General features: G+C 43.3%; 3 protein-coding genes across 3 annotated transcripts; 1 reads left to right on the top strand and 2 right to left on the bottom strand.

Moving 5' to 3' along the window:
- Positions 1–487: 487 nt before the first annotated feature.
- On the bottom strand, positions 488–5,023 carry LOC119119979. Its single transcript, XM_037246528.1, has 5 exons — positions 4,678–5,023; positions 4,120–4,292; positions 3,811–3,859; positions 2,243–3,723; positions 488–2,155 (listed from the first exon to the last, which is right to left on the bottom strand). Exons 1-5 carry the CDS (start codon positions 4,925–4,927, stop codon positions 596–598), a joined length of 3,513 nt encoding a protein of 1,170 aa, XP_037102423.1. The 5' UTR covers positions 4,928–5,023; the 3' UTR covers positions 488–595.
- Positions 5,024–5,122: 99 nt separating this feature from the next.
- On the top strand, positions 5,123–7,965 carry LOC119120013 (oocyte zinc finger protein XlCOF6.1-like). The gene is made up of 5 exons (XM_037246590.1): positions 5,123–5,245; positions 5,568–5,677; positions 5,844–6,337; positions 6,674–7,244; positions 7,413–7,965. The coding sequence occupies exons 2-5, from the start codon at positions 5,575–5,577 to the stop codon at positions 7,580–7,582; spliced, it is 1,338 nt and encodes a 445-aa protein (XP_037102485.1). The 5' UTR covers positions 5,123–5,245; positions 5,568–5,574; the 3' UTR covers positions 7,583–7,965.
- A 739-nt stretch (positions 7,966–8,704) lies between these two features.
- On the bottom strand, positions 8,705–13,688 carry LOC119120010 (synaptotagmin-5-like). Its single transcript, XM_037246585.1, has 5 exons — positions 13,611–13,688; positions 11,906–12,810; positions 11,134–11,305; positions 9,730–9,896; positions 8,705–9,609 (listed from the first exon to the last, which is right to left on the bottom strand). The coding sequence occupies exons 1-5, from the start codon at positions 13,630–13,632 to the stop codon at positions 9,460–9,462; spliced, it is 1,416 nt and encodes a 471-aa protein (XP_037102480.1). The 5' UTR covers positions 13,633–13,688; the 3' UTR covers positions 8,705–9,459.
- Between the last annotated feature and the right edge of the window lie 200 nt (positions 13,689–13,888).

Genomic DNA, 13,888 nt, shown 5'->3' with positions numbered 1-13,888 from the left:
AACATGTGTTTATGGTCCTAAATAAAGGCAGGTGGTTTTGCGAATGTACTATGTATGAAGATTAAAAGATTAAAGATTAAGATTAAAGTCCCAATGATCGTCACACACACACACCTGGGTGTGGTGAAATTTGTCCTCTGCATTTAACCCATCCCCGTGTGATTTTAATCCATCCCCTGGGGGAGAGGGGAGCAGTGAGCAGCAGCTGAGTGCCAAGCAGGGAGGCAATGGGTCCCATTTTTATAGTCTTTGGTATGACCCGGCCGGGGTTTGAACCCACAACCTTCCAGTCTCAGGGCGGACACTCTACCACTAGGCCACTGAGCTGGTATGAATGTAATATTGTTGGTATTTTGAAAAGAGAAGTAAATTTATGATCAAAATTATGACGATGGATAATAATGGGTAGAATTTTGCTGCTTGATTCATATTCCACATGACTTTTGTCATTAACAAATACATGAAAATAACGACACAAGACAAACAGTATTCTTGAAATCCTTTTATTAATCTATTCATTCTCTGTCACGGGCATTTTATGAATTGAATCTACATATAAAAAGAAAGAAAGATGACAAAACTAGCAGGCTTGCTCTCATTGTACTTTATGTACATTTTTAACATGCTTTTTCAGGTGTCCAGACTGTGTAAATTGTTTCGGGCAATGTGGGCAGGAGTGTGGTTTCTCTCCTGTATGGATATACTTATGTCTCTTCAGGTTGGTCTGGTCGAAGAATCCTTTGCCGCAATAGGGGCACCAATGTCTTTTCTCGCCGCGATGCCACCTCAGATGCGCGCTGAGTTCGGTGCTCCTCAAAAACCTTTTCTCGCACAAGTAGCAGTGATAGGGTTTCTCCCCCGTGTGGCCTCGTATGTGGGTCTCCACGTCTCGTTTTGTGAAGAAGGCTTTGCCACACAGCTGGCAAATGAAGGGCTTCATTTTGCCGTGCACCATCTGGATGTGTTTGGTGAGGTCAAATTTGTAGACGAAGTCTTTCCCGCACTGCTTGCAAACGTTCTTCCTCCCCTTGCGATGCACGAGGATGTGTCGTTTCAGGCCTCTGCCGTTGGGAAAGTTCTTTGGGCAAATTTTGCAACAGAATGGCCTGTGGCCCGTATGCAGTCTGATGTGACTATTGAGGGACGTACTGTCGCAAAGGATGCGGCCGCAATACCTGCACTGGTTCTTAAGCAGGTTCTTCTCCGAGATGACAAATCGAAGCTGCTGGGGGGTTTCTCCTACTCGCGCAATCGAAGACGGCCATTTGTTTCCCGCAGGCTGGTGAACGATCGGCTTACTTATATTGGATTCGGTTTTAATCATTTGGACTGATTTCTTTGTGTCCTGCACTTTTGTATTTTCTTCAACGGTAGACTTTTGATTGGATCCCGATTTTTCTCTCGTCTGAACCAGACTGCCGTTAGCCAATTTGGGCGACTGGACACTCGAGGAACCGCTTTTCGCTCCTAATGAATTTGATTCTTGTTTGGAGATTTGCTCTTCGGGAGCCTTGTAAATCCAGAGAGCTTCACTTGGAGCATTTTTCATACCGGTGGGAAGTAATTGGAATTTTTGCTCGCTCGTGATTTTTGTCTTTTCTTTTTTTATTGTATCGGCAGACTGGTGTCGAGGCAGATTTATATTTTTCTCACGAGCAATTTTCGTACGGGAGAGACAATTCTTGGAATTCTTAGTGGTGGGATCTTTACGTGACCTTACACGCATATTAGCGGCTGTGTGCGGCGACGGGATGACAAACAAAGCGCCTTTTAGGGATAACCGACACAAACGCACGACCGGGTTTCGGGTTCTGACAGAAACAGTCTTACTTTGAGTGATGGTCGCACTCTTCTGTTGATTCCTGAGACTTGGTGGGGAAAAGGCATTTTCTTTAGGTGGCCCCGTGGGACTCAAGGACACGGCTCTCTTTGCGGGAACTGGAACAGGCTTCGGGGTAGGATCATGAACGCTTTCCAATTTGGCTTTCTTGGCGATTTCGGGGATAGGTGGCTTGCCTGTCTGCGGTTCTGGTTCGGTGTTTGTTCTTTTAGTCCGAGAGTTTGTATTGCAGGTGATGCGAGGATGGACAATGATGGATTCTTTGCCAAGGGCATCGGACAAATTTTGGGGATGCGCAGACTTGTTTGGTGATGCCTACAAAATACAAGAACAATAATTTATTCACATTTTCTATTATGAAGATATTTGAAGACAAAAGAATGGAATTTTTTTTCTTATTACCTTTTCGGCATCTTGAATTACAGGCGCCAAACACAGCTGCGCAAGCAACTGGATTTGGGTCAATGGCAAGTGAGGTCCACATAACTCCTCGGGAATGGTAGAAGAGCCGTTTAAATCTGGACAGGAGCTGGTTGAGACTTGCGATGGACGGGTTGTCGTTTTTAATGCCTGGTCATCGAGGAGAGCCGAGGCGCTATCACCTGCTGGTATGTCTCCGGATTCGCTATCATCACTTAACGATTGTGGAAGCAAAACGGAGCCAGCGGACAGAGGTGGCAGCCTTTTGAGTTTGATGAGTGGGACGAGAGGACGAGACTTTATGGGCGCACTCTCGCTCGACGATGCTGCCGCTTGTTCCTCGGGAGTTAAATTTTGGCAAAAGCTCGCTGGCTCTGATGAAGGTTCCATTTGCGGAGATGGCGATGTCGGTAGAGTCGGACTTGACAATGACTCGGCTTGTTCTCCGGGAGTTTTTTCTTCACTGATGTTCATCTGCTCTGATTCCGGTCGCGGGGGTGACAACGAGCCCGTTATCGCTACGCTCTCAGTCGCTGCTTGCTCGCCTGGACTTATTTGGAAACTATCACAAATGTTTGTCTGCTGCGATGAAGGTTCGGCTTGCTGAAACGAGGATTGACTTTGATCTGAGGTCACTTGAGCGACTGCGTTTGGTTCCTCTGATGATGTCATAGCGACGGCTGGTCCAATTGCATCCTGGTTGAGTGTCTCCGGTAATTGCAGCGGGCTGGCCACAACATCGGGAGCTCTGCGAATGATTACTTTGACTTTTTTAAACACCGTTGGGTTTGACCTTTGTTGCGTTGAGCCGACTGTTTTGTCGGACGTGACGGTCGGCGGCGAGGGCAAAAGCAGTAGTTGAGGAGCTAACAGAGACGACACCACAGATGCCAAAGTAGAACCAAGACAGCAGTCTCGGGGTGTCGGCACTTCCTGCGGGGCGCTACGATTCTTGGAGTGACCCATTGCGTCAAGGAGAAGCATTGCATCCTGTACCGTTGCGGAGCCGCTACACATAGTGAGCGCAGGCGACGGTGCTTGCGCAAACGAATTCACAATCTGAGGCGTCGTTATGTTTCTTTCGGTATCGTTTTGGTCTCCTGTTTCCCACTCGGTCTTAACTTTCGTCAAGATATATTTTTCTTTTTCTCCTAGCTGTTTGTTCCAAAGTGTTGGCTCGACATTCAGTACGTCTCCCAATGATGGCAGCTCAGTTCGAACCTCTGATGCCTCCGACGATTGAGCTGAGATTTGACCAGCTTCCATGTCGTTGTTAATTGCAGCGAGAGAGATGACATAATTTACAGGCTGTATTGATTGATTGGGTGCCTCGGGTAAATTGTGACCCACGTCCAAACTAGTCACTTGAGTGCCTTGTCTTTTTCTGAGCTCTTTGGTCAAACATTGTTGGCCAATCTCAGGGTCTCTGATTTCATTCCCACAAGCGGTGGTTGGTGGTGGATCTAAGAAAAGTGACATAACATTTAAAGTGTGTTAACCATTTTCACAGAATAATCTGTTAATATTTTCAGTCTGATTTAACTTCTCACCTGGAAATGTGCACAATATGTTTCTGCTGGCAACAGTGGGCTCAGAGTCCTTTAAAATAAAAGAAAGGATATAAACAAAAGATAGTCACGATAATCTGTCAAACCTCATCTGACACCAAGTGTTTGGGTACCATGATTGGTTCTGTTGGACCCGAGTGCTGCTGACACAGCCAACATTGTGATCTTGTGTTAGCACACAGGGCAATTTAAAATTACTTTCTCGAACAAAGAAAGTACTTGCTATCTAGCATACCAAAATCTCGGGTATCGATCCAATTGATTTTTTTTGCTACCATTTCACATGCATACCTCATGGTTTGGAATAGAAACTGTCATGTCTGGATTTTCTTCTTTTTCAGCAACACCATGATGGTTGTTTAGGACAATGTACAGCATTTGCTCTTCTTTACATTGTTTGACTTGTTCCTCTCCACTTTGCACCACTGGTTGATCTACCATCAAAAGATGGTAAGGAAGAATATCTGCAAACATTTGGACAAAGTCATTGATTGATTCTAACTCAAGTCTGTCTTTTTTTCGCTTCATTTTTTAACATTGGGATTTTAAACATTTGTGACGGGGCTATAGCACCCCCTTACCACGCCGTAGCAACGTGGAGGCCCACTAGCAGGTTCAGCAGTACATGTAATACACATGTAATACGTTGTAATGTACCATTATAATCATGTAATACCGAGTGAGGAGTGTAATGAACATTACTGGGAAACGAACGAGAACACAAACAATACTACGTAATAATAAGGCTACGATCGCCTTAGAATTGCGTGTTCACGCGTAACAACGAGGTCTAAAAAAGAAAATTTCGGAAGAATTTGGAGAGGAACAAAAGCATCGAAACTCACGTACCACATTGCACAGCTGCATCCTGGATATTCGAACAGCCATTTTGCCCGGGCTCTTTAATGGCAAAGGTTTTCGCATTAGCCATTTGTCTGCATGTTGTTTTCAGGGCCTCGTTTTCCGACTTCACCTTCGACAATTCTGCTTTTAATTCATCAACCACCGTTTCAAAAAGTTTGGTTGTTTCTGTGACCGTACTTTTAACCAAGCCGTCCATGAAACGGGCGTACTTTGTTTGAAAATCTTCCGTTGACATGATCAGATGCGAGCTTTTAACCTAAGTCATAAAAATTCGGTCCGATGGAATTAAATGTCCGTCGAGATACACCGCGACGACTATTTTCAAGATGGCTACCATGTACGTCACTAGTATGCGCTCGAATGTCCTACGTCACATTTACGGCCTTTGTTTATTGGTCGGTAGTGGCCTCCCTCAAATGACATCATCATTACGTGCCAGGAAGTACAGCAAAGACTATCGAACAGCGCTTGCACTCAAACAGAAACTTATCTCCTTCTATTTGACTGCATCAGATAAACACGCGATTTATGTGGTGAATCAACGACTAAAGAGGTAAGTTACGACTATAAATTATCATGTTAGCACCGTTATTTGTAGTACTGGTTAGTTGCAGTACAGAAGTACGGGCCGCTTTCATTAGCATGGAAGCTACCAAAGTGCTAACTTTGTGATATTTAGCTTAATTATTGGCATTAATTATTGAATTACAACTGTCTATTCTATCTATTCTATTCTATTATTTTCTTGCCAATCTAGCACAATATTGCTGCATAAATATGAGATAACCAATATTCAATTACCTCAACAAATAGCTCGCTCGCCGCTGTCCAAAGTTTGTTAGCGAAACATTGCTGAACAAGTGTTGTGATTGCAGTGTGAAAATGTTTGCAAGGATCACAGCAAAGCACGTGGAGGAAAAGGACAGTAGTCGTCGACGACTGGAAGATCTTTGGCTGCAGCCTTATGTTCTGTTACGCAGAGCTGGTTAGTACTTTACTTAAGAAAAAACTATTCTCTATTATGAATCCTCTCCCAGTGTTTTAGTCGAATTCTATCTAAATCATGTGTGATAGGCAGATTGAAGAAGTCCTTGTATAGGTTTTGCCAGTTTCTCTTCCTCTGTAACGTTTGTGTTTGCCTTGTTCTGCAGACATCAGTGAAGTAATTGGTTGTAAGCAGCAGGAGCCAGAGCGCAGTCGCCTTAAAGAGGAAGATGTGGTCAAAGAGCTCCACCCCTTGAATGAACAAATGGACCAGACGTTTCTTTGCACCATAAACAAGGAGGAAGAGCCGGAGCGGCCTAGTATTAAAGAGGAGGGAGAATATGAGGGTCAATATGAGGTAAGCAAAGGGGCGGAGCCTTCAAGCTGCAGCTCAAGTGAACAAATGACCAGAGAAGGTGACGAAGACCACTGTGGAGGAGCACAAGCAGCTCCACCATCAGATAGTGATGACATGTCATCACATGCTCCTTCTGGTGATGATGATGCGTCTAAAAACAAACGCTCGCAATGTTCTCAGTGTGGGAAATGTTATGCTAGTAAGACTGCTTTGAATCGACACATGAAATCGCACGCAGAGAAAAGGTTTTCCTGCTCAGATTGTGGCCAAAAATTCCACTGGAGTTGCCATTTAAAAAGGCACCGAAAAATCCACACTGGCGAGAAACGTTTTTCATGCTCATATTGTGGCCAAAAATTCTCTCGGAGAGAACGTTTAAAAAGGCACACAACAATGCACACTGGCGAGAAACTTTTTTCATGCTCACTCTGTGGCAAAAAATTCGAACAGAGGCCTCATTTAAAAAGGCACACAATGATCCACACTGACGAGAAACCTTTTTCATGCTCACTCTGTGGCCAGAAATTCTCTCAGAAGGTACATTTAAGAATACACACAAGAAGGCACACTAAGGAGAAACCTTTTTCATGCGCAGTTTGTGGCCAAAGATTTTCAGCGAACAGAATTCTAACAGTTCATGCAAGAATCCACACTGGTGAGAAACCTTTTTCATGCTCAGTTTGTGGCGAAAGATTTTCAGCAAAGGCAAGCTTAGAAATGCACACAAGCATCCACACTGGTGAGAAACCTTTTTCATGCTCAGTTTGTGGCCAAAAATTCTCTGAGAAGAAAGTTTTAATACATCATGAAAGAATCCACACTGGGGAGAAACCTTTTTCCTGCTCAGTCTGTGGCCAAGTATTTTCTAAGAAGAGATCTTTAAAACTTCATGCAAAAATCCACACTGGGGAGAAACCTTTTTCATGCTCAGTTTGTGGCCAAAAATTCTCAGAAAAGAAAGTTCTAATACAGCATAAAAGAATCCACACTGGTGAGAAACCTTTTTCCTGCTCAGTTTGTGGCCAAAAATTCTCTAAGAAGCAATCTGTAAAACGTCATACAAAACTCCATACTGGGGAGAAACCTTTTTCATGCTCAGTTTGTGGCCAAACATTCTCTCGGAAGGAAAGTCTAACACGACATACAAGAACCCACACTGGTAAGAAACCTTTTTCATGCTCAGTTTGTGGCCAAATATTCTCTCAGAAGGAAAGTCTAACACATCATACAAGAACCCACACTGGTGAGAAAGCTTTTTCATGCTCAGTTTGTGGCCAAAAATTCTCTGAGAAGAAACCTCTAATATGTCATACAAGACTCCACACTGGGGAGAAACCTTTTTTATGCTCAGTTTGTGGCCAGAAATTCTCTCTGAAGAGAAATCTAACACGTCATACAAGACTCCACACTGGTGAGAAACCTTTTTCATGCTCAGTTTGTGGCCAAGTATTCTCTCGAAAGGGAACTCTAACACGTCATACAAGAACCCACACTGGTGAGAACCTATTGAGAATTCCATGTGTTGGGGAGACGAGCGATGATCCGTGAAGTTTTCACCTTCTGTTTGAGCAGACTTCATGAGTTTTTGCATCAATGAGAATTCTATTCTATGTACCTTTTGATTGGGATGCTGAACTCCTTTCCTTCACCACAGTGAGAAGTTCCTATTTTCGTTGTAATTATTTTGAGAATACGGTAATCCCTCGCTACATCGCGGCTTTGTACATTGCAGACTGTTTCCCAAATTGAAAAAAATAAATAAAAACTCACAAATTGGAAATAGAACTTCTAAATTGAGGAATTACAGCATGAAAGTTGCCCACATGTCAACAGAAGGCAGGGATTGTCCACACAATTGCAGAATGTACACTTGTACCTTTTTATACAAAAAAATTGTTATGATAATTTTTAAGTTCTAAAAACATATTTACAATATTGTACCTTATGTTTTTTTTTATAATTAAGAGTTCCAAAAAACATATTTACAGTATGTGCACTTGTACCTTGTTATAAAAAAGTTATTATAATAAAAGCATTCTAAAAACATATTTACAGTGTGTATACTTTAGCTACATTTACATGTTACACACACACGTATGATATTTATATTATACATTATTTTCTGTATGTCATTTATACTACATATTAATATAATATTTACATGTTTGAAACTATTATTTAATGTTCCAATGATAACATATGTCACCCTAGTTAACGTATACGTACTCGTGAATGAAGGCAAATAATTCATAGCATTTTTTCTCTCAACACATTGCTTACACAAATTAAACATTGATGCTCTCTAGGGGGCGTGCGTTATTTAAAGGTTACACTAGAGATAAACTACGTATGCAGTGGTTGATGCTAGAAAGCTCATATTGGTTAACTGTCAACTCGTATTTTCCCTGTCGGGCTTTTATTTAGTTCTCCAATACGGAGTTGGCCTTAAGGCTTCATAAGAAGTGACACATGGACAAGCCAGCGTAATAATCAATAAGAAAAGGTTGTTGTTATTTTTGAGATATGACTCAGAAATCACGGACTGACCGAATGATCATTTCTTACACGTGGCAAATTCAGGAAGTAGTCTTAGCCCAGAGACTGGAGCCAGTGATAACAGGAAACAGAAAGTGTATGAAAGGTTTCCAAAAATGGCAATTAGAAAATCTCCAAATTAATAGTCTCTTTTATTTATTTATTTTTCTGATCATTTGAATGATCATATCACAATTCTGCAGAATTTCCTCACACCAAAAATAAAACACACACATGTTCCCCATTTTAACTTAAAGTCTATCAATACAGTGACAGCAGGGCTGACTTGAATGTCCCAACTAATGAAGTGTTTCACATTACGCTCGATTTAAATAACACGGCATATTACACACTGTGTAAATGTCACCATGTCACATGCTGGCTCATGTGTTATGACATCACACTGCCCCAGGATGGAGATTACGTCATAGTTTGCGCTCTATTTTTAAACAAAGTCAACAATGTGAATTGCCAACATCACACAAATAATAAAGAGAAGATCATTTTAACAGAAGTGTTGATTTTCAGTTTTGTTGAAAATTGTAGCTTGTTGGCTAATGTGCTTGTGTAGCGCAAAAATAACAGATTTTAAGGCGTCACTTTGACTCACTAAGGCAAAACTGAATGCATGTCTTAGCATAATTAGCTCTTGAAAATACAACCCTAACTATAATAAAACGTCACTAATGGTGTCACACAGAATTTAAGACAATAGTTACAAGCGTACAAAAGAAAACAAGAGCACGTTAGCGAGCTAAGCTAACAAACAAGCTTCAGGTTGTACCGCTTGAGCAGGGCTATTGCTTTTTGCGCTTCAATGATTGGGAATAAACATTCGTCTCCAACACGTTACAATGAAATCAACAAATCAAATTCTCTATCAATCACTTCTAGTACACGTCTGATTGGATGGCATGCCAACGAGCGGTCTCCCCGGGGGCCCGGTTGCACATTTCCGTCCAGTGTCCTCTCCCGGCCTCCGAAACATGACCACCAATCAGCACGCGGCCCAAAATGCTACTCTTGGTGTACAGACGACCCTGTGAACAGGAAAATAGCATCGGAATTTGAGTTCATCTCATTATTTGGAGTGACCCGTATCGAAATGTCTTAATTTGAGTGAATCACAATAATCGAGGGAATCGTCTTTTTTTCGATACCTGCATGATGATGAACTCAAAAAGCAATGGCAGATGAGCGACGTCGCCGGGCGGCAAGTCGAATAAGAAAGGGGCGTTCCAAACGGGACTGGAACCGCAGGCGGCTTTGGTCTCCTTGGTGCTGATCACTTTTCCGTCGTGATGCAACTTGACGATGATGTAGTGGACTGAGGAGGAAAAACATGGCACCGGTATTTCGCATCAGCATTGTCAACGGTCCAAAGAAAATGCAGCTCCCCTTTTTTTAATCATTTTAATTGGATTGCATAATAATTCAAATGTCTTTTCGTGGTGGTGACACATTCCTGGAAGCGTGGGGACTCTCTGGGGGTAACAAAGTGGAATGAATTTATCCGGAAACGTCAACGCTGGTTTTTTGTTGTCTTGCTTTTTGCGCGCCAATGAAGCGAAGCTGGAAATGAGATGCTAAGTAGACGCGAGAGGAACCGACATGGCGCCCTAATCTGGTTATACAACAAGACGGTGAAGAGTCATCGCGTGTTTTGTTGTTTCTAATACGTAGTAGAAAAGGAATCCCTCGCAGTTCCATAACGGGTTCATCTACGACTTCCAATCAGCATATCATAATCGGAGTCAATTGTATCGTACATCTGAAGTGATTCGCACCGGTGTTGTAATTGGAGTGAATCTGAACACAGGGAATCGTACGGTATTGTACCGTATTTTCCGCACTACAAGGCGCACCTAAAACCCTCCAATTTTCTCAAAAGCCGACAGTGCGCCTTATACTCAGGTGCGCCTTATATATGGACCAATATTGAGCCACTACAGCAGGCGTGTCCAAAGTCCGACCCGGTGGACAAAGTTTTAAAATGGGCCATTCATTGAAGGTGCGCCTTATAATCCTGTGTGCCTTATATATAGACAGAAATTTTAAAATGGACCATTCATTGAAGGTGCGCCGTATAATCCGGTGCGCCTTATAGTGCGGAAAATATTGAAGTGAATCATATCATAATTGGTGTCGATCATATTGTAAATGGAAAACTTTTTATCGTTGAAATGTATTATACCGTATTGTAAAAGGAGTGATTATACTATACTGTAATTGGAGTGAATCATATGGTGATAGGAGTCGATCGAATCGTATTGTAATCTGAGTGAATCATACACCAGTGGGATGAATTTGTTCAGTCATCGGGGTCATCATAATTAAAGTGAATCATGTAATGTCACAATGGTAACTTGCATTAAATCATAATTTGAATGAATACCACGGAAGTAAATAGTATCAAGATAATCGAACTGAATCAATTGTATCATTAGAGCGAATCAAATTGGAGTGAGTCGTGTGGGTATCATTTGTGTCTTGTCACGAAAGGACATTTTGTGTTTCGGGTTAGCAGACTTCAAACATCATCTACCCGTTGTGATTGCTGTTACCTGGTGCGCCAGGGATGCGCGTGAGCTTGGCCAGCTGGTCGGCTTTCCGCACCATCACCTTGATGCGCCGGGCCGGCACCTGGTACTGGAGCAGCACAAAGATCTGACCCAATGATCTCGGCGCACACAGCGAGCTCTTCCTGCGTGACCACGAATCCTGTGAGCTCATACTCTGAGGAACAGCAACACAACAATGGGATATTTATTGAAGGAGTCAGATGTTCCCTTCATTATGTGGTGCATCCACAGACCTAAAATAAATCCCAGTCACTTTTGAGTATCTGAGGAATGTGACATCACTTCCTGTCTGCAGGTATTCCGACTTCCTTTGCTAAGTGCCCAGCCAAGCATGATTCTGATCAAATCACTGTTTTGCGTCACTCGCTTGCTCCATCGAATCTTCAGAGCGCAACCGACTTGAAAAGATCAACTTTGGTCATAAATCAAGTGTGTGGGCGCCCGGCGTTACGTCACGGGCGCCGCACCTCACGCGCACGTCCAAACGTATCAGTCAATTCCAATCTGGAGGGGAAAGCGATGAGCCAGACGGGCTTTCACAAAAATTAGACTTGGCACAAACTGCGGAGTTATTTATCAACACTGGCAGAGTTGACAATTTGCTGCTCATTTTGACCATGATGAAGAAAAGTCAAGCACAAAGCTAACTACTGATTATACGCTTGTGTGGGTTAATCACTCTGGAAAGGACAAAAGTATTGGGACAGCTCAACACCTAAAGATATCAAATTCAACCAAGCATGCATCAATTTACCTTCTTGAGTTTACTTTTGGCAGGGCTGAGCTCCCTCGTGCAAGTCGCCGTTGTGTCGGGCTCCCAGTCCAGGTGCTGGCAGGGCAGCTCCACCACGCCCAACGCCACCTCCCGTAGGCCAGAGAAGTCGCGGCTGTAGACCTCTAGTTTCAGCGTACATGCCCGTAGCCTCTCCAAGGAGCCCGCTTGGAGAGCCACGTTCTGGCTTTGCAGCTCCGGGCTGAAACTGCGGCGCCGGGATGCCACTTGGCACGGTACTGGGCACACTGGAGGTAGGCTAGCCCGCACCAAAACCCTGTTACTCCGCCTCCTACCGGACACCCCCAGAATGTTGACTACCAGGGTACCACTTGAGGAGTAGAGCAGGGAGAAGTGGAGCAAGGGAGTTGGCTTGGTTGGGGTCGTGGTGGAGCCGGATTGGAATGGAGACAGCGCACCCTGGTGGCTCAAACTTTCCCCACTCACGGTGCTGCGTCGACTTTTCACCCAGCGAGATTTGGGAACCAGTTTAGTGAGCGAAGGCAAGGAGGCCCGACTGTGGCTCGAATTTTGACGGGACGGTAAAGGATCGAGCGGGGAGCTGAGGCGACGCAGCGGTGACAAGAACCTGGAATCCAACGGGAGATCGCTGAGGTCGTCCTCGGATGGGGATGAGCTGCTTTTAGAAGACGTGTAGTCCAGATTGTCGCCGTCAAGTTCTTCGTATTGTTGCCGGACGGGCCGCGTGCTCAGCGCCGGCGTCAACGTCACGGTCACCCGCTCGTTGGGGTGAGAGCACAAAATGCCCGACTCCTTATCATCATCTGAGGGCACGTTCTTCTTTGGCCTGCAGTAGAGGATGAAGGCGAGGACCACGCAGTAGCACAAGATGGCCAGGAGAACGGCTAACAGGATCTGCAGATGAACTGGAGGCAACCATAGTTTCATTCGGAGAGCTGTTTTGCATCTGTGATAACCTCAAACATTTACTGTTCAAAGTGAAGCTTGAATATTCTGACAGCGAGGACCAAACCAGGTCAGGGACCAGACTAAAATTTTGAAGAGACGTAAATGAGTTAGCGTCATCTTAATGAGATCAATGAGGAAATGTCCCTCATTTGTCACAATCGCTTAAGACAGTGCTATTGTCAAAAAGCCAGACAGAGGATATGATACATTTCCTGACAGCCAGACAGCAAGTGTCCTCATATAATAATATGATACAGGATTTAATTTAAATTTCCAATCAGGGGCTCAGAAGCCATAATTCCCTTTTACACTTCTTTTGTTGCATTGTAGTTATTTATTTGGATTATGTGATGCACTCAAAATCCATCCAGTCATCTTCCAATTTGTAAAATATGTTTGGTTAGAGCAACATCAATCGGAGTTCAGGGATCCTCCTCAAATTCTTTGTTGAGCCAAGAAAAAAATTATTTAACATTCGGAAAATCGTACACACTATCAAACGAACGAGATGCTCTCAATTTATTCACAAATTTGCTTAGTCAGCAGTTGTTTTTGCTCTGGTCCGTTGACTCAGGAATTCATTATGCAGTGGCTATGTAACTTCATTAGGACCATGTTTAGTTAATATTTTGTCCTAAAAGCACTGATTAAATAAGTTGAAGCCTGCAGCTCCAAAGTGTTATTTTTGGTTAAATAAGTAAATACATAAATAAATACATAAATAAATAAATACATAAATAAATAAAATGCTTCTTACCTGGCAGAATGTAGTGCGACATGACTGTGTCCAACACTCTTCAACATGTGGAATCAGTGTGAGCCCACCAGCATCAGCATCAAAATCATGATGCCCATTCCCCCCTCCTCTCTCTCTCTCTCTCTCTCTCTCTCTCTCTCTCTCTCTCTCTCTCTCTCTCTCTCTCTCTCTCTCTCTCTCTCTCTCTCTCTCTCTCTCGCTCTCTCTCTCTCTTTTTGTATTAAATTGCCCTGGAATATTTTATTAGTGCACAAGCCTGCTTAATGCATCTGCACTTT

The sequence above is a fragment of the Syngnathus acus genome, chromosome 3, assembly GCF_901709675.1.
Source record: "Syngnathus acus chromosome 3, fSynAcu1.2, whole genome shotgun sequence".
NCBI classification, from domain to species: Eukaryota; Metazoa; Chordata; class Actinopteri; order Syngnathiformes; family Syngnathidae; genus Syngnathus; species Syngnathus acus.
The sequence above is the reverse complement of the archived record's forward strand: the minus strand, read 5'-3'. Positions and strand labels throughout refer to the sequence as shown.

Bases quoted from the DNA above. Each gene is read 5' to 3' on its own strand.
- LOC119120013 (XM_037246590.1), top strand. From the start codon at position 5,575: ATGTTTGCAAGGATCACAGCAAAGCACGTGGAGGAAAAGGACAGTAGT. The intron at 6,338-6,673 runs CGAAAAATCCAC...CTAACAGTTCAT, and splicing joins GTTGCCATTTAAAAAGGCAC to GCAAGAATCCACACTGGTGA. The intron at 7,245-7,412 runs AAAGTCTAACAC...TCTCTCTGAAGA, and splicing joins CCAAATATTCTCTCAGAAGG to GAAATCTAACACGTCATACA.
- LOC119120010 (XM_037246585.1), bottom strand. From the start codon at position 13,632: ATGTCGCACTACATTCTGCCAG. The intron at 11,306-11,905 runs GTAAATTGATGC...GCTGTTCCTCAG, and splicing joins CCAAAAGTAAACTCAAGAAG to AGTATGAGCTCACAGGATTC. The intron at 9,610-9,729 runs GTATCGAAAAAA...TCCTGTTCACAG, and splicing joins TTGAGTTCATCATCATGCAG to GGTCGTCTGTACACCAAGAG.
- LOC119119979 (XM_037246528.1), bottom strand. From the start codon at position 4,927: ATGTCAACGGAAGATTTTCAAACAAAGTACGCCCGTTTCATGGACGGC. The intron at 4,293-4,677 runs GTACGTGAGTTT...AAATGTTTGCAG, and splicing joins GGATGCAGCTGTGCAATGTG to ATATTCTTCCTTACCATCTT. The intron at 3,724-3,810 runs GTGAGAAGTTAA...CACTTTTCTTAG, and splicing joins CATATTGTGCACATTTCCAG to ATCCACCACCAACCACCGCT.